Source organism: Crinia signifera, chromosome 12 (assembly GCF_055691185.1).
Source record: "Crinia signifera chromosome 12, ASM5569118v1, whole genome shotgun sequence".
NCBI classification, from domain to species: Eukaryota; Metazoa; Chordata; class Amphibia; order Anura; family Myobatrachidae; genus Crinia; species Crinia signifera.
The window spans coordinates 67,747,875-67,773,670 of NC_139228.1; the positions used below are offsets into that span (position 1 = coordinate 67,747,875).

At 48.4% G+C, this 25,796-nt stretch overlaps 1 protein-coding gene across 4 annotated transcripts in view; it reads right to left on the bottom strand.

Moving 5' to 3' along the window:
* Window positions 1-25,796, bottom strand: part of TXNDC16 (thioredoxin domain containing 16) — a 75,132-nt gene that overhangs the window by 42,491 nt on the left and 6,845 nt on the right. For 2 of the 4 annotated variants that reach the window (XM_083167365.1, XM_083167363.1), the window contains exons 2-9: window positions 16,378-16,432; window positions 14,442-14,546; window positions 11,883-12,065; window positions 9,466-9,548; window positions 8,888-8,949; window positions 6,369-6,443; window positions 4,229-4,350; window positions 3,208-3,298 (exon numbers count right to left, since the gene is read on the bottom strand). In XM_083167365.1, coding sequence (XP_083023491.1) covers window positions 3,208-3,298; window positions 4,229-4,350; window positions 6,369-6,443; window positions 8,888-8,949; window positions 9,466-9,548; window positions 11,883-12,018 — 569 coding nt within the window. In that variant the 5' untranslated portion in view covers window positions 12,019-12,065; window positions 14,442-14,546; window positions 16,378-16,432. Of the gene's footprint in view, window positions 1-3,207; window positions 3,299-4,228; window positions 4,351-6,368; window positions 6,444-8,887; window positions 8,950-9,465; window positions 9,549-11,882; window positions 12,066-14,441; window positions 14,547-16,377; window positions 16,433-21,357; window positions 21,453-25,796 lie in introns of all 4 variants that reach the window. The other 2 variants (XM_083167364.1, XM_083167366.1) reach the window with 2 other exon arrangements.

Here is a 25,796-nt window from a genome sequence, read left to right on the forward strand (position 1 = left end):
TGCTGCTCCTGGTGCCCCTGGAGGGTAGGCTGGTCTCACAGAACTGGCAGCCGCCTCCAGTGCCCCCCCCCCCCGATGGCATCCTTGAAACGGTCCTTAGGGATTGATGACCCGATTAACCGTCGTAACTTTGCTTTAAAATGCTGGTAAACTGGAGCTGAATAGACCACACCCTTTGTTTCACCCATATGGCGCAGCCGGAAAGTCGGTAAGTATTAACTACAGTGTGCGAGCCAAGGTGCCGACACGCATCAGCTCTGTATACCTAGGACATGACGGGTATGGCCTGGTCCACAAAGGTCCAAACATACAGCATAGAGTGGGCAGAGGGGAACCGAACGTTCAGTGCCAATGTTATTCTCACTTATTTTATATTACAATGAAATAATTTGTCGTCACATGACTAAAGCCCCTCCATCCACTTGCGCCACTTTTGCCCTTTTCATCAGATTCCGACGCATTGGGCCAAAGAAAAAAAATCAGTCAAAATTGAAGTGTCAAATCGCATGTGCCTAACCTTTGATTCTGATCCAATGCATCGGATCGGAGCCGGAGATCGCAATGGCCGCCATTTATCGGATGCGGCAGCCTTGGACAATACAGGACCACTTATGATGTGCCGTAGGTGATGTTGCCGCAAAGGAAGGGAGATCCAATGCAACTTCTCCCCTCGCTCTAGTGTATGGGGGCCCTAAATCTACAGTGAGAGCAGCAGCGTCTTGTACCAGAGGTTACGGTATAAAAGGGTTGACAGTGTCTAGGTCGGCAGCCAATAGGTTGATGCCAAAACAATGCGAACATAGACAAAAGGTTGACATACTGTATGAAAAAGTTTTTCATGTTTATTTCTGTAAATTTCATCACTTGGACTACAAATTAGTATAGCGCATTCCTGGGGGCTGATTCAGTCCCGTTCGTCGTTCGGGTCCAAATTTGGCCCCTTGTCCGATGGTGGGGTATTTGCGCATGTGCAAGCCATGGGAGTGAAGGGCTTTGAGAAGTTTCACAATCGGGGCGGACAGGGGCCTACGTTTTATGGGCGTTCCCATGAAAATGCTGGGTGTTCCCCTGGGAACGCAGGTAGGCCAATGCCTGCTCGGGACGGACACATGCGAGAGGGAATATGTTCTTGTACACACCCTCTTTGTATGCCAACAAGGGGATGCGGGCGCTGCTGATTTGTTTGCTAGGCTGCGAGTATACGCAGTCTAGCGAACAGGTCTGAATCAGGCCCCTGGTACGGCTCACAGCACGGCGCAGTGTACCTTTACCAATCAGAGTCTATGTATAAAACATCCCCCTAAAAAAAAAAAAAAAAAAAGAGAAGACATTGCCACGTCCATCACATGGTGCTTACCTAGACACTGGCAACCTATCGGATGGATACCATTTACTGATTAGAAGGAAGTGGGAGGAGACTCTGGACTGCAGCGGTTGGCAGTCTGAGATTAGGATTCCATTGTGGATCTACCACACAAGACATGAGGAGACTTCTAGTTCCACAACAGCTGGGGAACCCTAGGATATCCCTTGGTGTAATGTAATATTCTATACTAATATAACATTGGTATCTCTGCTTTACGTGTAAATTGAATAAACTTAATATAAATATTGCAGATCTGGAACAGTCTTACACTGAGTACACATAATTATAGCTGGTCAGTTATACTTTCTATTGCAAGTCGACGGACTAGTACTCATCGCAACCATTACAATAAAATAACAAATCTGGTTTGGAAATGTGAAACAGAAATGATGCAACTGCGCCCCCAACTGGTGAATGGGAAATACGAACTCAAGAAAGGGAATCCACTACACCCAGTATTCTATAATCAGGTGCATGGGGCATATCAAGCTGCTGGAAGACAGGGACGTGCCCCATGCCTCAGTGTGGTCACTGGTTGCTGGCCAGTCTGTAACACTTCTCCGACTTCCTTACTGACTATAGGCAGGAGCTGGTGACCCTCGTCTTCCCCCCCACTTCGCATGCAGTCCGTGTTCCGGCTACAGGCAGGAGCTGGCAACCCTAGTCTTCCCCCCCACTGAGCATGCAGTCCGTGTTCCGGCTACAGGCAGGAGCTGGTGACCCTCGTCTTCCCCCCACTTAGCATGCCGTCCATGTTCCGGCTACAGGCAGAAGCTGGTGACCGTCGTCTTCCCCCACATTTAGCATGCAGTCCATGTTCCGGCTACAGGCAGGAGCTGGTGACCCTCGTCTCCCCCCCCCCCCCCCCTTAGCATGCAGTCCATGTTCCGGCTACAGACAGGAGCTGGCGACCCTTGTCTCCCCCCCCTCCCCCCCCCCTTAACATGCAGTCCATTTCCGGCTACAGGCAGGAGCTGGCGACCCTAGTCTCCCCCCCCACTTACCCACTTAGCATGTAGTCCGTGTTTCGGCTACAGGCAGGAGCTGGTGACCCTCGTCTTCCCCTCACTTAGCATGTTGTCCGTGTTCCGGCTAAAGGCAGGAGCTGGCGACCCTAGTCTTCCCCCCCACTTAGAATGCCGTCCATGTTCCGGCTACAGGCAGAAGCTGGTGACCGTCGTCTCCCCCCCCCCCCCCCCATTTAGCATGCAGTCCATGTTCCGGCTACAGGCAGGAGCTGGTGACCCTAGTCTCCCCCCCCCATTTAGCATGTAGTCTGTGTTCCGGCTACAGGCAGGAGCTGGGAACCCTCTTTTTCCCCCACTTAGCTTGCAGTCCGTGTTCCGGCTACAGGCAGGAGCTGGTGACCCTCGTCTTCCCCCCCCCCCCTTAGCATGCAGTCCGTGTTCCGGCTACAGTCAGGAGTTGGGGACCCTCGTGTTCCCCTCACTTAGCATGCAGTCCGTGTTCCGGCTACAGGCAGGAGCTGGGAACCCTCGTCTTCCCCCCATTTAGCATGTAGTCCATGTTCCGGCTACAAGCAGGAGCTGGTGACCTTCGTCTTTCCCCCACTTAGCATGTAGTCCGTGTTCCGGCTACAGGCAGGAGCTGGCGACCCTAGTCTTCCCCGCACTTAGCATGTAGTCCGTGTTCCGGCTACAGGCAGGAGCTGGTGACCCTGACTGTCGTCCTAACTTGGGTCGACAATACGACGTATCCCCTCCCACCACACCGCAGTCAGCGGCTCCTCCCACCACACCGCAGTCAGCGGCCCCTCCCACCACACCGCAGTCAGCGGCCCCTCCCACCACACCGCAGTCAGTCATAAGTGACGTGCATACCTTATGTTTTTCAGTAAATTGGTTTCTGTGGTTAGAACAAACTGATGTGCTGATCCATGAACAAAAGCGGCTTCCATCACAGACCGATGCTCTGTAGGCAAAAATGGAGATAAAACGGCAGGGGACTGGATTACAGGACAGACCCTCATAGATAGGATCATGCATTAAACCATCCAATATCTGGTGCTGAGCCCAGGAACAATACACCGGACATGTGCTGTCATTGAGGAATAGTCAGCGTGGATTGCTAATCAGAGATTTCGCAGTTGCCTGCATGGAGAAAGCCGCCGTCCAGCCAGAGAGATAAAAATGCTCCTTGCAAAATTGCGAATCAATCGCTGACTACAATCCATCACAATTCCCGAAACATCGAAGAGACTTTGCCGTCATTTTGGGTCTACAACTAACCTGAGACTGAGACAGGGTGGTTGTGCTCATCGCCGACATCACAGACCCTCCTCAGAAATTAGTGGGAACGTCTACAATTTTTTTCAGACACACCCAGAAATTGGCAGATTACCACTACCAAACGCCGGCTTCCGTTTACCATCCATGTTCGGTCGCCATTAATCACTTCATATGCAAATTCTCTAGTTAGCCATCCATGCGGAATTAAGCGCACATTGGGGGTGATTCTGGTACACTCACAAAGCACATGTGGTTTGCTAATGGACAAGCCCATGTGCACTGCAGGTGGGGCAGATGTAACATGTGCAGTTAGATTTGGGCGAGTTATTTTGTTTCTGTGCAGGGTAAATACTGGCTGCTTTATTTTTACACTGCAATATAGATCTCAATATGAAGTACAAACCCCACCCAAATCTAACTCTCTCTGCACATGTTACATCTGCCCCACCTGCAGTGCACATGGTTTCGTCCATTAGCAATCCAAATGTGCTTTGTTAATGAACCTGAATCACCCCATTTACCGGATAGATCACCGGCTTAATGCTCATGCTAGAACTACAAACGTATCTATTAGATGAATTAGTCTTGCAACCATTACAACAGTGCTGCGTACCTGGGGTCCCGACCGCTTGGACATACACAAACACAACATCCTTCTTGCCCTTCATTGAATCCTCTAACTTCTGTAGCTCCAGAACGGAGGTGATGTATTTCACTTTATTATAAAGCAGAACACTGGAAGAACAGACATCGCACAGTTAGTGACCAGGGTTTTCTTACAATGTACTTTATATCGTATCTGGTCGATGGATCAACAATGTCTACGTCGACCAAGGTTTTTTTCCCCAAGTTTTTTGGCTTTAGACTGACTTGGTTCATACTTTACCATCCAAGTGGGCACAGAGTTAGATTACAGTAGTGTGCCGAACATGGCGAGCGTAGCCTAGGTCAACACGGACACCACTTATTTGGTATACATGTTGATTGTGTCAACAAATACACCAAAAAAAAAAAAAAGTAAAAGACTTGTGTTGACCTTGTGTCGTTCCGGTCGACCTAACCTTTGTGTCCGACTTCCGATGCTGTTGATCTAGACCTGTGGCCCTCCAGATGTTGTGGAACTACATGTCCCAGCATGCCCTGACCGTTTTGGCATGCTCTAATAGGAAAAAAAATGTGGCAATGCATGTTGGAACATGTAGTTTCACAACATCTGGAGGGCCACAGGTTGAGGACCCATGATTAGATGCTGACGACTATCTTTACCTAGACAGGTTCGACTAAGCACCATAATATGGTTGATGTACACACCGTCAAGCCGCTACACCATAACTAGGGTGGCCGATCCTGGGATCAGCATCGGCGGGATCCCGGGATTTGGCCCCAAAAATGCCAGGAGTAGACTGCGCATGCAGGTCCAGTCTCTGGCTGTGCGCAGCGTGACAGAGGCAGGTGACAGCCCCTTGGCCCCACCCCCACCCCCCTGATGCACCTCCGCTCTGCCGCTCCCACCCATCCATGTGATAAAAATAAATAAATTGGCAACGCTAATGGCTACCTAGGAACTCTGCACTCAGCCATATGTACCCCTGTGTCTCCCCTGTCTCCCACAGTGCACAGTAATCTATAACAGTACTGTCGCTGCTGCTGTGACCAGTGATGGCTGCCTAGGTGCTGTGCAGCTCGGTGGGTAGGTGTTCCCTGTGTGATAACTGTACTGTCTCTGCTTATATTGTCACCTACCTGGCTGCTGCAGTGACCAGTGATGGCTACCTAGGTGCTGTGCTGCTCAGCGAATATATGTTCCTGTGTCCCCCCTGTACATGTCCATCACCCTATCCAGGGTACATGTAGTGTATACCTGTAGGTGTAATGTATATCTGTACTGTCACTGTTGGACTGTTACTTACAGTACTGTACCCGGCTGTTGTACAGCAATCCAAATTAAATTCCTAGTATACGCAAGTATACCTGGCCAATAAAGCGGATTCTGATTCTGATGTGAGTGAGTAAATGTGTGGGGTGACCGGGCTTTTTATTTTTTTTATTTTTTTATCAGGGAGACCAATCCCAGGATTGAATAAAATGCCCGGATTGACATCCCTAACCATAACCATCTCTATATAGGGGTACCGGGGTACCGGATGACTCACCGACTGGTTATTTTTCCCTCATGGGGGTCCATGACCCCCATAGAGGGAGAATAGAATAGGTGGAGGGCGGAGCTCACCACCAAGCCCGCAGCGCGACAAGCCGCGTCGGGCTCCTGACAGTTTGGATTCAAATGTTGGAGAAACAACGTCTGCATTTCAGCCTTCGGCGAGTTATACCATATACCACTATATAGAAAGTGAAAAAGTCCTGCACTGACACCTAGTGCTTATTCTGGGTATTACAAGCCGAATCTACACAAGAACATGCCTGCGCGTGTACCTCTTCCCCGGTTTTTCATGTAGTTAAGTCTGCAGATGTGCGGTGTGTGTATATTGCAAATTGGGCTAAATAATAAACCTATTAAAATACACTAGTCCTGGATGAATCATGCAATTGTGTACTTATGTATCCCCTGTGAATGTGATAAAATGATCAACAGCCAATCAGCTCCTACCTGTCTGGGTTTGAAAAATTACAGGAAGGAGCCGATTGGCTGGTTGTTTATCACTTTCCACTTAATCACTTTCTGAAGCTTGATACATCTGGTGCTGAGACACAATGTCCTGAGTACAAGTAACGGAACGTCCGGGTCTACTTACAATAAAACATTGGCGACTATGGCGTTGGCATCAAACAGCGTATCTGTAGGGAATTCCCTTAGTAGTTTAGTACCCCTGCAGAAAAAGAAACGGTGCCGCGATTAAGCGGAGTTACGCAGTACACTTTTGTCATTAATTAGATTCTCGTTAAACTTCAATGGACTGATCAAGCATTTAACTCTGAGGAATAATTCATAACATTGCTGAATCCAGAAATAAAGGTTTATTGCATCACTTTTGCGATATAATTATCTTTTGCGATTAATAATTTGGTGCGATTCTGCCCCGCACATGTAAAAGGCCTCTTAAAATCTGATTGGACAGTAGTTGATGTTCTAATTGTAAAATTATCATCCAAATAGTCTCAATGATCTGACAACGAACAATACAAATATGGGAGCATAACGTTATAAGAAGGTACAAAACTCCAGCTTTGAAGAAAGAGTTTGCTAGTTACAGGAAAGTACTTAACCCTTTGAGTGCCAAGGAAATTTGTCAAAATAGGTGTGAAAATTGCCAAGCTAACATTTTTATTAATCATAATGCCCTGTAATGTTCCCTTATATAGGAAATATATATTTTTTTTTTTTTTACACATTTTTTATTTGAATTTATATGACAAATGTGAGCGACTCTGGCATTTACTGCAGATATTTTGCACATCTCTCACAGAGATGTTGGCACTCAAAGGTTTAAGGGATATAAAATACTGATAAATTCCTGGATCCCCACACTGCACAGTAAGTCTGCAAGAACACAGGTTCTCAAAGTCAGCCCTCAGGATCCCACACAGTGCATGTTTTGCAGGTCTCCTCAGAGTCACAAGTTAAATAATTAGCTCCACCTGTGGATCTTGTAAAATGTGTATATGAGTAATGAACGCACCTGTGCACCTGCTGGGTGACCTGGAAACATGAACTGTGTGCGGTCCTGGGGTCAGAGTTTGAGAACCCCTGTTCTAGAAGTCCCAAAGTGAGAGGGGCCCTCCTTCCATGTCACAGGGCCTTATTCTAGTTCAATCTCTGACAAAATCCTTCTTAGGTGGACAAAACCATGTGCACTGCAGGTGGGGCAGATGTAACTTGTGCAGAGAGAATTAGATTTGGGTGGGGTTTTAATTCAAAGTGAGATCAATATTGCAGTGTAAAAATAAAGCAGCCAGTATTTACTCTGCACAGAAACAAAATAACTCACCCAAATCTAATTCTCTCTGCACATTTTACATCTGCCCCCCTGCAGTGTACATGGTTTTGTCCATCTAAGAAGGATTTTGTCAGAAAGAGTGAACTTGAATAAGGCTCACAGTTACATAGGTGCAGGGGGTGCAGCTGTATTGGGGCCCACAGCTGAGAGGGGGTCAACTTCCCTGTCACAGTGACATGTGCTATATACAGGGGTGTAAGTACCATAGGTGCAGGGGATGCAGCTGCTATGGGGCCCAGAGCTGAGAGGGGCCACCTTCCCTGTCACAGTTACATGTGTTATATACAGGGGTGTAGCTACCATGGGTGCGGGGAGTGCAGCTGCTATGAGGCCGAGAGCAGAGAGGGGCCACCTTCCCTGTCACAGTTACACGTGTTATATACAGGGTGTGGCTACTATAGGTGCAGGGGTGCAGTTGCTATGGGGCCGAGCTGAGAGGGGCCACCATCCCTGTCACAGTTACATGTGTTATATACAGGATGTAGCTACCATAGGTGCAGGGAGTGCAGCTGCTATGGGGCCCAGAGCTAAAAGGGGCCACCTTCCCTGTCACAGTTACATGTGTTATATACAGAGTGCAGCTACCATAGGTGCAGGGAGTGCAGCTGCTATGGGGCCCAGAGCTGAGAGGGGCCACCTTCCCTGTCACAGATACATGTGTTATATACAGGGTGTAGCTACCATAGGTGCAGGGAGTGCAGCTGCTATGGGGCCAGAGCTGAGAGGGGCCACCTTCCCTGTCACAGATACATGTGTTATATACAGGGTGTAGCTACCATAGGTGCAGGGGGTGCAGCTGCTATGGGGCCGAGCTGAGAGGGGCCACCTTCCCTGTCACAGTTACATGTGTTATATACAGGGGTGTAACTACCATAGGTGCAGGTGGTGCAGCTGCTATGGGGCCAGAGCTGAGAGGGGCCACCTTCCCTGTCACAGTTACATGTGTTATATACAGGGTGTAGCTACCATAGGTGCAGCTGCTATGGGGCCCAGAGCTGAGGGGCCACCTTCCCTGTCACAGTTACATGTGTTATATAAAGGATACAGAAAAAAAAATACCCAAATTCATTAAAAAGCTTAGGCGTGAAATAACAGCCTCTACTACATGCCTGCCCCATTGTGGTGTTATATTTATCTACATTAAAGGCGTTATTCTGTATGTTATTAATATGAGCTCCCAAGTTATTCATTAGGCCAGTATGCTATTTGTGACCTTGCCACACATTACATCCGTGTGTGGGACCTGCCACCTCCTTATTACAGCTGCCCCGGGCATCACGCAGATGGAGGACCATTACATTGTATTCTTACTATACCTGAACAAATACGCATTCTCCTCCTCACAGAACTTCAACGTGTCTTCTTTCATACAGTTAACCTAGTAAATAAGTAATACAACTTGTTATGTTTTTATGTGTAATACAAAGATCCATTTGGCACATCAGTCTTCAGGAATTAGTGTGACAGAAGTCCTACATTACTTTTGCCGGACCCACTTTACTATTTAACGATCAGTCTGTGGAACCTCCATTCCCTGCCTCACATCATGTCCCCACCCCTGTCACATGCAGCCCTGTTTTCACGGACACATCATGCATCTGCCGATATACTCTGTGCTGCTGAGCACCCTGCTCTTCCCACTATATAACTCTCAGTCTGTGGCTTTCTGCTGCCTCTATTCCCCTCCTCACATCATGTCACTGCCCCTGTCACATGCAGCCCTGTCCTAACTGACACATCGCTCATCTCTATATGAAGGACCAGTACATTTTCCCCTGAATTCTAATGCACTCACCCCAGGAATAAATAGACAAATTAAACTCCCCAAGCATCACATCCAGCTTTCCCAAGTTTGGACCATAAAGAAGGAGGATAATCCTGAGTAGGTCTTTACCTTCGCTACATATATCCCGTACTCTTCAAGAGCCGCAGCTGACTTCTGTAATTCCTCCAGGAATATTGCATTATTAGATACCCCTGAGGTGACACGTACAATACATTACACTCACATAATAAAACGGTCAGAACCACTCAACGGATCAACAATTCAACTGCTGTGTTGGGCGCCATCTAGTGGCAGCCAGGGGGGGGAGAAACAATTTAGTTCTACGCATTATGTAAGATTAAAGGTCAGATTCAGTACAGCCAAAACACAAGTAATTTTGTGTCTGGAACAAACCATGTTGCTATGTCAGGGAACGGGAGGGTTAGGGTTAGGCAGCAGGGATGGGAGGATTAGAGTGAGGCAGCAGGGACGGGAGGGTTAAGGTGAGGCAGCAGGGACGGGAGGGTTAGAGTGAGGCCGCAGGGACGGGAGGGTTAGAGTGAGGCCGCAGGGACGGGAGGGTTAGAGTGAGGCCGCAGGGACGGGAGGGTTAGAGTGAGGCCGCAGGGACGGGAGGGTTAGAGTGAGGCCGCAGGGACGGGAGGGTTAAGGTGAGGCCGCAGGGACGGGAGGGTTAGAGTGAGGCCGCAGGGACGGGAGGGTTAGAGTGAGGCCGCAGGGACGGGAGGGTTAGAGTGAGGCCGCAGGGACGGGAGGGTTAGAGTGAGGCCGCAGGGACGGGAGGGTTAGAGTGAGGCCGCAGGGACGGGAGGGTTAGAGTGAGGCCGCAGGGACGGGAGGGTTAGAGTGAGGCCGCAGGGACGGGAGGGTTAGAGTGAGGCCGCAGGGACGGGAGGGTTAGAGTGAGGCCGCAGGGACGGGAGGGTTAGAGTGAGGCCGCAGGGACGGGAGGGTTAGAGTGAGGCCGCAGGGACGGGAGGGTTAGAGTGAGGCCGCAGGGACGGGAGGGTTAGAGTGAGGCCGCAGGGACGGGAGGGTTAGAGTGAGGCCGCAGGGACGGGAGGGTTAGAGTGAGGCCGCAGGGACGGGAGGGTTAGAGTGAGGCCGCAGGGACGGGAGGGTTAGAGTGAGGCCGCAGGGACGGGAGGGTTAGAGTGAGTCCGCAGGGACGGGAGGGTTAGAGTGAGGCCGCAGGGACGGGAGGGTTAGAGTGAGGCCGCAGGGACGGGAGGGTTAAGGTGAGGAAGCAGGGACGGGAGGGTTAAAGTGAGTCAGCAGGGACGGGAGGGTTAGGGTGAGTCAGCAGGGACGGGAGGGTTAGGGTGAGGCAGCAGGGACGGGAGGGTTAGGGTGAGGCATCAGGGACGGGAGGGTTAGGGTGAGGCAGCAGGGACGGGAGGGTTAGGGTCAGGCAGCAGGGGCGGGAGGGTTAGGGTCAGGCAGCAGGGGCGGGAGGGTTAGGGTGAGGCAGCAGGGACGGGAGGGTTAGGGTGAGTCAGCAGGGACGGGAGGGTTAGGGTGAGTCAGCAGGGACGGGAGGGTTAGGGTGAGGCAGCAGGGACGGGAGGGTTAGGGTGAGGCAGCAGGGACGGGAGGGTTAGGGTGAGGAAGCATGGACGGGAGGGTTAAGGTGAGGAAGCAGGGACGGGAGGGTTAAGGTGAGGAAGCATGGACGGGAGGGTTAAGGTGAGGAAGCAGGGACGGGAGGGTTAAGGTGAGGAAGCAGGGACGGGAGGGTTAAGGTGAGGAAGCAGGGACGGGAGGGTTAGGCCGGTTTCACACACTCCGGCTCCTGCCGGACGGCGAAATCCCGCACGGCCAGGGAGCCGTGCCGCACACATTAGTTGTGAATGGACACTATTGTGTCCATTCACACGGGACGGCCACGGCCCGGCCGCATAGCTGCAGCCGGATCCCGCCACTGGAAGGGACGGCTGCCGGGCTGTGGCCATCCCCTCCATGATAAAGTACTGTGTGCGGCACGGCTCCCTGGCCGTGCGGGATTTCACCGTCCGGCAGGAGCCGGCGTGTGTGAAACCGGCCTTAAGGTGAGGAAGCAGGGACAGGAGGGTTAGGATTACATTTATATTGTTTCTGTGCAGGGTAAATACTGGCTGCTTTTGCATGTAGCTCACAGATGTATTTTTTTACACTGCAATTTGGATTTCAGTTTGAACACCCCACACCCAAATCTAACCCGCTATAACGCTTCCTGCTTCCCCTTATTAGCAAGGCGAAGCAGGAGGGGAGACTAACAAGATGTATTATCATCTTGTCCGCCGAAGCGGGGAGCGCTAACTCCCCCCTCCAGCGATGTTCCGGTGGCGGAACGGTCAGCTATGCCTCCTCTCCCACGTTAGACACCCGCTCATCGGGTGTCATAGATCAGGGGAAGCGCTATCCCCTGCCATAACACACTGGAGGTACTGGAAGACTCAGCTTTGGGCTGAAGATGAGCACAAGGCGGATTCCGGCCTCAGGTAACCGGTGAAATATAATATTAGTAATATGGAGTCTTCACTTACCGGTGCTGCTGAAATAGAGGAAGGAGGTCTTCCCCGGCACCAGGGAGCTGGCATAGGTGTCTGTACTGAGTTCATGTACCATCCCAGCCACTTCCACACTCAGAAGCAGCATGAACCATCCAGGGCCAGTAATCATGGTCAGTGTGGGAGGAGATCAGCAGCAGCGGGGTGAGCAGAGGATGGCTGCAACAGACACAACAGAATATTAAGGGTACCTAATAATGACCACACTGCAACAATGGTGGCTGCTTTCTATTTACATTCATACGAACTACTGTGCTGCTACCGACACATCTCATTTTACAGTTTAGGGCTAGGCAGCAGGGAAGGGAAAGTTAGGCTTAGGCAGCAGGGAAGGGAGGGTTCGGCTTAGGCAGCAGGGAAGGGAGGGTTCGGCTTAGGCAGCAGGGAAGGGAGGGTTAGGCACTAAGAACAGGTTAGGGTTAGGCAGCAGGGATGGGAGAATTAGGGTTAGGCAGCAGGGAAGGGTTAGGCAGCGGGGTAGGGAGGGTTAGGCAGCGGGGTAGGGAGGGTTAGGGCTAGGCAGCAGGGAAGGGAGGGTTAGGGTTAGGCAGCAGGGAAGGGAGGGTTAGGGAGCAGGGAAGGGAGGGTTAGGCAGCAGGTATAGGAAGGTTAGGCACTAAGAACAGGTTAGGGTTAGGCAGCAGGGATGGGAGAATTAGGGTTAGGCAGCAGGGAAGGGTTAGGCAGCGGGGAAGGGAGGGTTAGGCAGCAGGGATGGGAGGGTTAGGGTTAGGCAGCAGGGAAGGGAGGGTTAGGGTTAGGCAGCAGGGAAGGGAGGGTTAGGCAGCAGGGAAGGGAGGGTTAGGGTTAGGCAGCAGGGAAGGGAGGGTTAGGGTTAGGCAGCAGGGAAGGGAGGGTTAGGCAGCAGGGAAGGGAGGGTTAGGGTTAGGCAGCAGGGAAGGGAGGGTTAGGCTTAGGCAGCAGGTATGGGAAGGTTAGGCAGCAGGGATGGGAGAATTAGGGTTAGGCAGCAGGGAAGGGTTAGGCAGCGGGGATGGGAGGGTTAGGGCTAGGCAGCAGGGAAGGGAGGGTTAGGCAGCAGGGATAGGAGGGTTAGGGTTAAGCAGCAGGGAAGGGAGGGTTAGGGTTAGGCAGCAGGGGAGGGAGGGTTAGACAGCAGGGATGGGGGGGGGGGTGTTAGGCAGCAGGGATGGAGGAGTAAGGGTCTAGGGATGGGTTTCGGTTAGGCACTAGGTAGGGGGTTTTAGTGCAGGCCTGGAAAGTTAAACCTAGGGAAAAAGTCTAGGGTTAGGCAGCAGGGGATAGTTTGGGTGCAGGACCTGAAGATTAGGCACAAGAGGCTGATTAGTAGTAGTAGTAGTTTGTTTATTTCTAAGGCGCCACAAAGTGTCCGCAGTGCCGTACATAGCAAACCAAAGAAAAATTACAAGGTAACGTACAGGGTGTGTTGATAAAATACAGCATAAATAGGGGTATAGCTGGTAGAACTAACATCAGCATCAGTTCTGAAGTAGGTGTAGAAATTGTCAAGGAGACTGAAGATGAAGTAGAGGAAGGGAAGAACAGGGCAGGAGCACAGGTAAGGTAAAGAGGTAGGGTGAGTACGTGAGGAAGGAGGGCCCTGCTCATAAGAGTTAACATACTAAAATTAGGTGGGTGGACGAACGAAAAACAATAGGATAAGTAGGTTGGGATGGGAACGGATGGAGGAGTAGGGTAGGCAGGATAGGAGGAGCGAAAGAGGTTAGGAGGAGGGATAGGCTAGTCGGCAGAAGTGGGTTTTGAGGGAGCGCTTGAAGGAGGTAAGGGAATCAGAAAGCCTGATGGGTGACGGGAGGTTTTTCCAGTGCAGGGGGGCAGCGCGAGAGAAGTCTTGGACACGGGAGTGGGAGGAGGCGATTAGGTGAGAGGTCAGGCGGCGGAGCGAAGAGGACGGGAGGGAGTGTGGATAGAGATCAGTGAAGAGAGGTAAGGAGCGGTGGAGGAGAAGAGAGCCTTGTATAGGTGGTGGTTAGGAGTTTAAAGAGAACTTGGAAAGGAATGGTTAGGGTTAGGTTAGGAACGTGGGTGCATTAAGGGTCTGATTAGGATCTGCATGTATTCCTGATGGTTTGGGGTCTGAGACAGGGGATGGATATGCTGCAGCATTGGATTGTGGTAGAGCAGGGGGTCAACCTTGTCTGGTTTACAAAAAAGCGGCATGTGGTGCACCAATATAAGGCTGGCTGCTTGGCTGGCACATAATGCTGCGCACTGTATATCTATCAGCACCATACCCCGTTATGCCATGCTAGGTTGGCAGTGGCACAGAATGCTGAACACTGTAGTTCTATATCAGGACTATACCCCGGTACGCCATGCTTGGATGGCACATAATGCTGAACACTGTAGTTCTACCAGCCCCATACCTCGGTACGCCACGCTTGGCTGGCACATAATGCTGAACGCTGTAGTTGTATCAGCACCATACCCCGGGATGCCACGCTTGGCTGGCACATAATGCTGAACACAGGGCCATGATATAACTGAGCTCCATAACCAAGTTATAATCACATATATAAAACGGAGCCTTACCAAATCCACAGTGACTACGATCCTGCCCTGATCAGCTTCATCTTCTGGCGCAGTCATCCAGTACTGGAAGCGGAACAGGGGATTGCTGACATGGCGCGCTGTACTCTGAGAAATGGAGTTATACTATGGGAGTGACTCTGGTTAGCCGGTAATCACCCAACCCCCCACCCCCGTCGCCGAATCCCCATGTTAACATGCAGGGATGTGTAATGAAGACATATGGTCGCCAACCATCAAATGATTTCTCCTTGCTTCGCTAAAAATTTTATTTGCGAGCATCGGGACGAAGATGGGGCTGGCAGCTGACGTCACAGGACGTCGACAACAATCCCTGGCAGACATTGTCCCATCCGCGCACACATGGGAATTCCCAGCGTTTTCATGGGGAGACCCATAAAATGCTGAGTGTTCTCATGGGTGCTCCCCGTCATACAGCTCCATAGCCACACACACACACACACACACACACACACAGCTCCATAGTTATAGTGTTCCCTCTGAGCATCTTTTGCAGGGTGCTGCACCCTGCCTGTTTTTAAAACCTCAAAATGCACCCTGCCCTTTTTGTGTGTGGCACTGTGCGCCCTTACGCTGCCCCCCACCACGCTAACATGCTTCTGAGAACTTTTAGTGTGTGCCATCATGTGTAATGGGCATTATGGTGTGTGGTATAATGTGTAAGAGGCATTACAGTATGCGCCATCATGTCTAATGGGCATTATGGTGTGTGGTGTAATGTGTAGGAGGCATTACAGTGTGTGCCATCATGTGAAATGGGCATTATGGTGTGTGATATAATGTGTAGGAGGCATTACAGTGTGTGCCATCATGTGGAATGGGTATTCCGGTGTATGCGATCATGTGTAATGGGCATTATGGTGTGTGGTATAATGTGTAGGAGGAATTACAGTGTGTACCATCATGTTTAATGGGCATTATGGTATATCCCATCATGTGTAATGGGCATTATGGTGTGTGGTATAATGTGTAATGGCCATTATGGTGTGTGGTATAATGTGTAATGGGCATTATGGTGTGTGGTATAATGTAGCAAAAAAGAGGGGAATTGGGGGAATGGGGCATGGGTTCTAGGGCACTGGGCAGTCTGACCTAAATGATAGAAGAAAGGCTGACTCCACACGACAAATTAGTATATAGTATGGTCGAGGAGGTGCTCCCTGGGAGTAGGGTAAGTACAATGAGAAAAGATATGTCCAAGAGAGAACATATAGAAGTCTCCCTGTGTGGGGCACAAGCCTAGGCTTGTGCCCCACACAGGGAGACTTCTATATGTCCTCTCTTGGACATATCTTTTCTCAGTGTGGTATAATGTGTAATGGGCATTATGGTGTGTGTGCCATCATTACGACAGAATATGTAATGGGCATAGCAGAGTATGAAAATGTTTAATGGGCGTAATCCTAGTGAGAGGTGCAATTTTTTATACATTTTTTTGTTGTTGTTTGTAATGTAATTTTCTAATATAAAATGTGCCCTCCCAATTGAAAAAAGTGCCCTGCCTGGTGGTCAGCACCCTGCCGTAAAAAAATCCTAGAATGAACACACGCAAACCCCATAGCCACAAACATGGGACCACTGTGCTCGCCACGCAGTGGGCCTGGTGCCTCGCTATGCTCAGCACACTATTTTATTCTTCCTCTGTGGGTGTCTTGGACACCCATAGAGGGACAAAGTGCCGGCATTGCGGCGGTTGGGATTCCGGCGTCGGTATTTCGACCGTCTGGATTTTGACCGCATCCCACAAACACACACACACACACACACTACCTCGTAGCCATACGCCCACACTGCCAAACATACACACATACACACACTGCCCCATAGCCACACACACACACACTGCCCCATAGCCGTACACCTATATTTCAAGTTGTACTTTAACCTCAGGGAAAATGTCACTGTCTGTGACCCTTACCTGTGACATATGCCCAGAGTATTTCCAGGAACATCACCAGTCATCACTAAGCCGCCTGGAACAAAAAGATGTACTCAGTAGGAACAGGGAAGTAGGAGAATACAGTAACACTAGCAGGAGCTGTTTCCACCTACAATACACCAGGTGCTGCAGTAAGGAGTGTACAGGCACTCGGGGGCCGATGTATGAAGCCTGTATGTATGAGACAATCAGCTCCTAAAGGTCATGTTACAGGCTTGGTCTGATCTGCTCCTCAGACCTGATGCAATAGGTGTTATTTCTCACAACCATCATAGAATTTCGGAATATCCCTCCATCAGGCACTGAGTAGGGTGGTAACGTGTTATCTGCATGTAACGGAGTAGGGTGGTAATAGGTTACCCGCAATACTATGTAACGGAATAGGGTGGTAACGTGTTATCTGCAGTACTTCGTAACAGAGTAGGGTGGGAACGGGTTATCCGCAGTACTATGTAACGGAGTAGGGTGGTAATCGGTTATCTGCAGTACATCGTAACAGTAGGGTGGGAACGGGTTATCTGCAGTACTGTGTAACGGAGTAGGGTGGTAATCGGTTATCTGCAGTACTATGTAACGGAATAGGGTGGTAATGTGTTATCTGCAGTACTATGTAACGGAATAGGGTGGTAATAGGTTACCCGCAATACTATGTAACGGAATAGGGTGGTAACGTGTTATCTGCAGTACTATGTAATGGAGTAGGGTGGTAATGTGTTATCTGCATGTAACGGAGTAGGGTGGTAATGTGTTATCTGCATGTAACGGAGTAGGGTGGTAATGTGTTATCTGCATGTAACGGAGTAGGGTGGTAATGTGTTATCTGCATGTAACGGAGTAGGGTGGTAATGTGTTATCTGCATGTAACGGAGTAGGGTGGTAATGCATTACCCGCAGTACTATGTAACAGAGTAGGGTGGTAACAGGTTATCCACAGTACTGTGTAACGGAGTAGGGTGGTAACGTGTTATCCACAGTACTATGTAACAGAGTAGGGTGGTAACAGGTTATCCACAGTACTGTGTAACGGAGTAGGGTGGTAACGTGTTATCCACAGTACTATGTAACAGAGTAGGGTGGTAACAGGTTATCCACAGTACTATGTAACAGAGTAGGGTGGTAACAGGTTATCCACAGTACTGTGTAACGGAGTAGGGTGGTAACGTGTTATCCAGAGTACTATGTAACAGAGTAGGGTGGTAACGTGTTATCCACAGTACTATGTAATGGAGTAGGGTGGTAACAGGTTATCCACAGTACTGTGTAACGGAGTAGGGTGGTAACGTGTTATGCACAGTACTATGTAACGGAGTAGGGTGGTAATCGGTTATCTGCAGTACTATGTAACGCAGGGCTGGGCAACACCAGCCCTCCAGATGTTGATGAACTACACATCCCAGCATGCCTTGCATCAGTTTCAGCATGGCCACATAGCAAAACTAATGCAAAGCATCCTGGGATGTGTAGTTCATTAACATCTGGAGGGCTGGTGTTGCCCAGCCCTGATGTAACGGAATAGGGTGGTAATGTGTTATCTGCAGTACTATGTTACGGAATAGGGTGGTAATGCGTTACCTGCAGTACTATGTAACGGAATAGGGTGGTAATGTGTTATCTGCAGTACTATGTAACGGAATAGGGTGGTAATGTGTTATCTGCAGTACTATGTAATGGAGTAGGGTGGTAATGTGTTATCTGCAGTACTGTGTAACAGAGCAGAGTGGTAATGTGTTATCCACAGTACTGTGTAACAGAGTAGAGTGGTAACGTGTTATCTGCAGTACTATGTAATGGAGTGGGGTGGTAACAGGTTATCTACAGTACTATGTAATGGAGTAGGGTGGTAACAGGTTATCTACAGTACTATGTAATGGAGTAGGGTGGTAACAGGTTATCTACAGTACTATGTAACGGAGTAGGGTGGTAATGTGTTAGCTGCAGTACTATGTAATGAAGTAGGGTGGTAATGTGTTAGCTGCAGTACTATGTAACAGAATTGTGGCGTGTAACGGAGTAGGGTGGTAAGTGGGGTGGTAACGTGTTATTTGTAGTAGCGTGTAACATAGTAAGGTGGTAACGTGTTATCTGCAGTAGCGTGTAACATAGTAGGGTGGCAACGTGTTATCTGCAGTAGCATGTAACATAGTAGGGTGGTAACGTGTTATCTGCAGTAGCATGTAACATAGTAGGGTGGTGACGAGTTATCTGCAGTAGCATGTAACATAGTAGGGTGGTGACGAGTTATCTGCAGTAGCGTGTAACGGAGTAGGGTGGTAACGTGTTATCTGCAGTAGCGTGTAACAAAGTAGGTTGGTAACGTGTTATCCACAGTAGTATGTAACGGAGTAGGGTGGTAACATGTTATCCACAGTAGTATGTAACGGAGTAGGGTGGTGACGTATTATCTGCAGTAGCGAGTAATAGAGTAGGGTAGTGACGTGTTATCTGCCATGGTGCACACTGAAGGTGGAGTGATGTCACAGTAGTGAGATGAGAGCATTGCTGTAATAGTATATGACTAAATACACTGTAATTGATTATTCGGTACTTATGTATTATCTGGGCTCCCATGTTAAATGCACCCCATTTTTTCATACCCCTACTATCCAACTACGCATGGAGTTGATTTTATATAGTGTGCGAGCCACCGTGCCCGAAGCGTCGTGAGGGGACGAGGTCTCATAAGAAAAACGGGAGCCCAGATATGACATAAGTACCGATTATTCATTTACGTCTTTGCCATTTCCAATAGTTACGAAGACACTTTCCACTGAGACACTAACATACTGGGATGTGTGAAATCCCAGAGCAATGCTAGGAATGTGTTATTTTATAAAGGACAATTGTCTGCTTGTGTATGTACTGTGTAACACAAACTACTATGGAGGACAAAATGCAACAAAGTTCAATGTAAATGTTCCACAGACATGCCTTGCTGTGCTCAATTAGGGACACTGGCTTCTGCCATTTATGAAAAACAAGTATTTACTGACTGGGGTGCAGACATCACCCCCATATTCTGAGCGTAACTCAGTATATCAGACCAGCCACGGTTCATGGTACTACTGTGAAAGTGTTTCTCTGTGGCAGGATACCCAACAGGCCAATGACCCTTGTATAGTTTTATCACATAATTCTGGGATGTGGTTGGCATCCCAGCACTTAGGATGTCGCCAGATGTAAGAACGGTGCTGGAATCCCGTCACCTTTCAAAATACCATCGCCGAAAACCTGAGAGCGGACATCCTGAACAGAAGTATCAGGGGTAAGTTAGGGTCAAGTTGCGGGGATAGGGCAAAGCGTTAGAGCAATTTGTCAACTTTTCATCCGATTCTGGCGGAACGCAAAATCATGTGTTAATCCCTTCCAATATGTGGTCCTGTGCGCATCGGGTTGGAGATTGGAGATGCTGCACGTAGGATTAATTGGAAATACAGGCGTCATGTGCACATCGTGGCTGATTTTAGCACCTGCGATATATCGCATGTGATTTGCTTTATATACTGTAGCCCTATTTGCTAGCCCATGTAGTGACAAGTACAAAATCAGATGGGAGGACTCCCAGGGTGCTGCTGGGGGAGTTCTAGGGAAATTGGGTGACCTGAGGCACAGACACCGTAGTGTGTGGGGCCTTTATCAGGCAGGGGTGAAACAGAGCCAAAACTCAGGGAGGCAATGGAGTCATCTGCCGCCGGGCTCCTGCTCCCAAGGGGGCACCACTCCTCCCCTGCAAGTTTAAATCAGTTAATTGAAATCTGAATGTCCCAAAACTAAAGTTCTACACATCTACCCTAGAACAATTGCTTTAGTGATGAAGGTCTTACTTGTCTTCCAAAATGCTATAATTAAAAGGCCAAAGGGGGAATGTATCAAACGTTCTAAAGAACCCAAAGGTTACCCGCAGAAGATGGCCCTTCACAGCTCCTCCATATTAACTGCCCCATCTGCTAAAGGAGGGGGGGGGGCAGTTATCACCTTGTGGTCTAAATCAGCCTACAACACCTCTAGAGACACTGACGTTGTATCTGCAGAGCTTCCTACGGGTTACAGAACAATGGGCCCCAGATTATTAGGTATGTATATTTGGCAATGGGGCTCACACAAGACATCACATTCACCATGCACCTCATAGGAGCTATTGTCATGGAGACAGAGGCCACGGGCCGCCTGCAGCACCACCACGATCATACGCGCTACCCGGTGTATACGGAGGACATAACACCTACCTACTAATAAGTCATTCCAAACAGATTTTCAGATATCATCACCTACACCGGCTATGCACGGTCAAGACGCCTGGGGTGGGATACTTGGTGACCATCCGGACTCTTACTCAGAACCCCAATTATTCAGGATGGAATTAACAGTGGCAGCTTGGACTGGAACATATACATAGGGTTGGCCATCATCCATCAATGATCCAAAATCATCGATGGTTTATGGCTGATGTAGAATAGCTTTGCCATCAATGGGGGAGAGACAGATGGTTTCCCATCACCGATGTCAAGCTTAAACAAACAGGTTTTTTTTCCCCTAGGGGCCGGGACACAGAGCATAGCCCCACCCCTGACACCCATGAAGCTACACCCCCATGTTTTGATTGGCCCAGAGGCCAATCAGTCAAAGAAAATGGATGACCATCCATAAGTAAAAACATTGATGGTATCCATTGCATAGTATGACACTATCGATGGCCATCCCTACATATACATAGAGTACAATGCCCATTTCCAGCATTCACCCCTACGTACTCTATTCAACATTACTCTTTGGCTCCATAGAGAGTACTGTCAGTAGGTGCTGTCTGTGCAGGTTGGGTTTTATAGTTTACCATTGACTTCAATTATCCAGGCAACCTCCCCCTTTGTTTACCCCGGATACTCAGAGATCTACTGTAATACCGTGTTACATAGTACATCTGGTACTCTAAATACGTGCAGATGACTTGGCAGCATTACATACCTCCAGCACAGTATAGAGGTATTAGGAGTGTAGTGACATCACAAAGGGAAGATTTCACCAATAGACCCTCTATAGGTTTCCTTATAATAATTACCCTGTGTACAACAGAAAAAATAGCGACATTAGGAAAAAAATACAGTACTCCTATATACATATGCATGACCGTATAGAAGCTGGTCAGCAGCTAAAGCAGATATAGCCAACTCCAGTCTTCGAGAGCTACCAATAGTCAGGTTAGGACCTGGGTAGAAGTCCCGTGTAAAGGGACACGGCGTGTCCCATTTACACCACAGATGATCCGGATTTTTCGGCGGTGTAAAAGGGGTATTAGGCAGAAGCTCCATACCCAAACAAGAGTGGCCCCTAAGTTTTATCTAAGAACGCTTAAAATAACCTAAGCAATTAGGGCCCAAATAGAAGCTGCACCTCTTAACCCTTAGAGTGCCAATTGAATTTGTCAAAATAGATGTGAAAATTGAAAAGCAAACGTATTTACTCATCGTAATGGGCATGTAATGTTTACCTTATATAGGAATCATTTTTTTTTAACACATTTTTGTTTCAACTTATATAACAAATGTGAGTGACACTACCATTTTTAGTGGCTATTTTTGAACATCTCATAGAGATGTTGGCACTCAAAAGGGTTAATAAAATGAGAAAAAATAAAGAAAAAGTTGTGTCTCAATTTTAAAGTATGTTAAAATATACGAGTAATTAGGGGGTAAAAGTCTCTGCACCAGAGGATCTTACACACTATGGCCCTTATTCTGGGAGATCAGATTTGGTGGGGTTTTACTTCAAAGAGATCTATATTGCAGTGTAAAAAAAAAATCTGTATTTTCCCTGCACAGAACATGTTACATCTACCCCACCTGCAGTGCACATGGTTTTGTCCATTTGAGAAGGAATTTGTCTTTGCGAGTGAACCAGAATAAGGGGACATGTATTTTGGACGCTCATGACCCTGAAGTTCCGGTTATTATGGCGTCACTTTGATTTAATTAAATGTATTTCATTTTATGGTTTTAATGAAAAATTATATTGTAATAAACTGAAGATTAACCCCTTCAGTGGTGGGTCCTTATGGGGCAAGAGTACCTAAATAGGACAGGTTTTTCCTGTCCCAGATGGCTCCCAGCGCTCTCCTCCCCTCCTGTGAACCCCCCAGTGCCTCCGCTTCAGCGGCCTTCAGTGGAGCTCCCCTGCCGCTGCCGATCATAGCAGCACCCAGACCGGCAGCAGGCTCCGGGATGTTCGGAGCGGCTCAGGAGGACTCGGGCGCCAGAACACCCGAGCGATCCCGAGTCCCCTGAGCCGTGGCGAACATCCCTGAGCCTGCAGCCGTCACTCCCGAAGTAATGGCGGTGGCAGGGGAGCTCCGGCGTAGGTGAGGAGGGAGGGGGGGTTTTTTACAACAGTGGAGGTGGGGAGGGAGCGGCCTGGTGGGGTCGCTGGTGAGGTGATGCGCCAGTGATGCACACCTGCAGGCACCACTGGCGAACACATGTAAATTTGTGGCATGGCCAGAAATTTTCCGGGACTGCCCGCTGAAAGGGTTAATAAGATTACACGAACACGTCTTGCCTCCTCCTCAAAGTTATTTTATTATGTATTTTTACAGATTGGTAGGTCTAATTAGATCTGATTGGTCACATGATATATAAAGCCAGCTATACCTATGCCGTACCTATCCTTTGATAAAGCTAACAAGCGTAGCGAAACGCGTAAGGAGAACACTGCTGACTCTCCCAACCAAGTGTACCTGGATTGCAGACCCAATCATCTTTATTTGGACTCTCCCCTATTTCTCCATTTGGATACAACTTTGCATACCATCAGCATACCAGGAGGTTGAGGACATGACCCCGCTTCACTAAACCTGCGGCAGGAGTTGGTTATTTGTGCCATCTTGGGCCACTCCTTGTGAAATGTCCTCATTGTTTCTCCCCCTGGATCATTGCTTTGGGGACCAATACTATTTCAAGTGGACCTATATAAAAATTAGGACTCACCAGGACACTCGTTATATGGTTGGTGAGGACTAAGACTACTATTTTTATCAGAATATTGTATTCATTCTCATTCATTTTATGAAATTTGCTCGCTTTCAGTTTTTAATATGCTGGTACACCTTTGTTTACTATGCGTTATTAAATTATTGTGATAGATCTGATCTTTTATTTTTAACAGCGCTACTGCTCAATTTTTTTTCCTTTTGTTTTATTGAACAAGAATAAGGGCCTATATTCCCTACTCCGTGTCTGACTGGGGCATGAAGGGCACACCGGGGGACTGCAGAGGAAGGGGACCTTAATTAAGGGGTGTGCACAGCTACAATAAAAGAGAACATACATAAACTCTACACTGTAGTAGTGAATAAATCATACGTATAATACTAAAGAATCTAATGATGATCTTGTCCACATTAATTCACTCTAAATAGGATAACAGAGGGGGACAGAGTGGTTAAAAGTGAGAGCCAGTGGGTGACGGGGAGAGAATGACATGCAGAGGGTGACAGGGAGATACAATGTGTCACAGGAAGAGGTTGGCAGGGAGATGCAAAAGGTTGAAGCAGAGGGTATGCGTGAACTTTGTAGGTGCGAGCAAAGGTGGTAAATTGGGGTAAAAGGGTGTACTGAGACACGGGAAGTTATCAGAGGGGACAACAGTCCACGATCCTTCTCGAGAAGCCATCTACAGCAGCGCCTGACTAGATAGCCGGCACAGCAGGGGCACAGCCAGACAGAGTAGACCTGGTGCCAAATGTAATAAGGTGTGAGAATCAGAAAGTGAGAGATTTGGGGAGAATGTTCCCATATTTTATAGCGGCATCCAATTACATGGCAAAATCAACCTGGATTTCCATGTAAAAAATTGGCTCTTTAAAAAACAAAAATGGGAAAAAAACCTCACAAAATCTCTTACCCTATTACATTTGGCCCCTGGACAGGAACACACCCAGGGGTGGACTATATGCCACCATAGTCTGTCAAACCACGTTAGGTGAGTAAAGAAATAATTTCTCCAACTCATCTGGAACGTGTAGGTCTGGAGCATTCACATCAAACCGTGGAGCGACACTGATGTCCTGCTGGTATCTCACCTCCCAGTCGTGGTGCATGTAAAGGAAACGGCTAATAAAACCGGGACTTCTGAAAGGGTTTGGCCATACACTGAGACAGAAGTTTTCATACCAGACTACATAATCTCGGAGACTCGGATTCAATATACAATTGAATCATTTTTCAATGAAAGAGACACACAACTCCCCGCAGCTGTAACAAAACTGCTCCCTCTCAAAGTCCGCAGAGAGTAAGGAGACCCTTGTAGTGAGGAGGAACCCATCACTCCCTGCTGAGAGAATGACAACACCTCTCTGGTGTCTTAGATCTGTGGCGTCCCTACACGGACAGAGGGCGGGCAGTTGACATCTGTTGATGTCAGCTGCCCGCCCCTGCATCATGGCTGCAATAGCATGGGAACACAGTGTTTTCATGGGGATGAACATGAAACGCTGGGCGTTTCCATGGGCGCTACCCCCTTGACGACACCCCACGCCCGCCTTGCCAGGTGCCAACGAATAAGCAATTCGCCGCTAGCACAAAGCGTCTGCACTAAAAGTTTATGCGCATGCGAACTTGCTAAACAACGCTCCCCTGTGTGACCGCGCATGGGAGCCTATGGACCAGAATAAGGTCCTTAATTCAGATGAGAACACTGGCTTCCTATGTGATGACACCCTGTCACTCCTGACCACAACATCCCACAATTTCTACTGCCCAAAAATAACGAATGTGTGGCCATGTGAAGAGGAGGGGTTATATGGAGGTATCTGTGTTAATGGTATCTTCCGGTCTCTACCCTAATCTTCATTATGGGGCAGGTAGTGGGTTCTAAAGCATGGATCAGGTAGATGCCCATACACTAGTAAGATTTATCTTCAGATCTGGCTGGTTGGAACAAAAACATGGTTATGGACGAGTGACAATTTGGCAGTTTTCTAGCATTTCCAAGCAAATGTTCAACTGTCATTTGCTCTCATCCATAACCAGGTTTTTGTTCCAACCAGCCAGATCTGAAGATACATCTGCGTGTGTATGGCCACCTAGTTTCTCTTGTATCTTGATTTCCTGACTTCATCCTAACCTTCATAATGTGATTCTCTACTGTAGACTACCTAGAAAAAAAGGAAAATGGCCTAGTCTGGACCATCATCCTTTATGTCTAGGTATTCTACACTAGAAAATCACAAAATCCATTGAAATCATAACGTGTAGCCCCACCAATGACAGTCGCTTCTGGCTCAACAAGAACGGGATTAGATGTTGTGCATATAGAAATGGAAACGCATATAGGAAGTGGCATGGTAATAAAGTACAGGAATAGCTTAGATAAATTTTATGAAAAGAAAATTAGTTGTGTCGTGTCAGGAG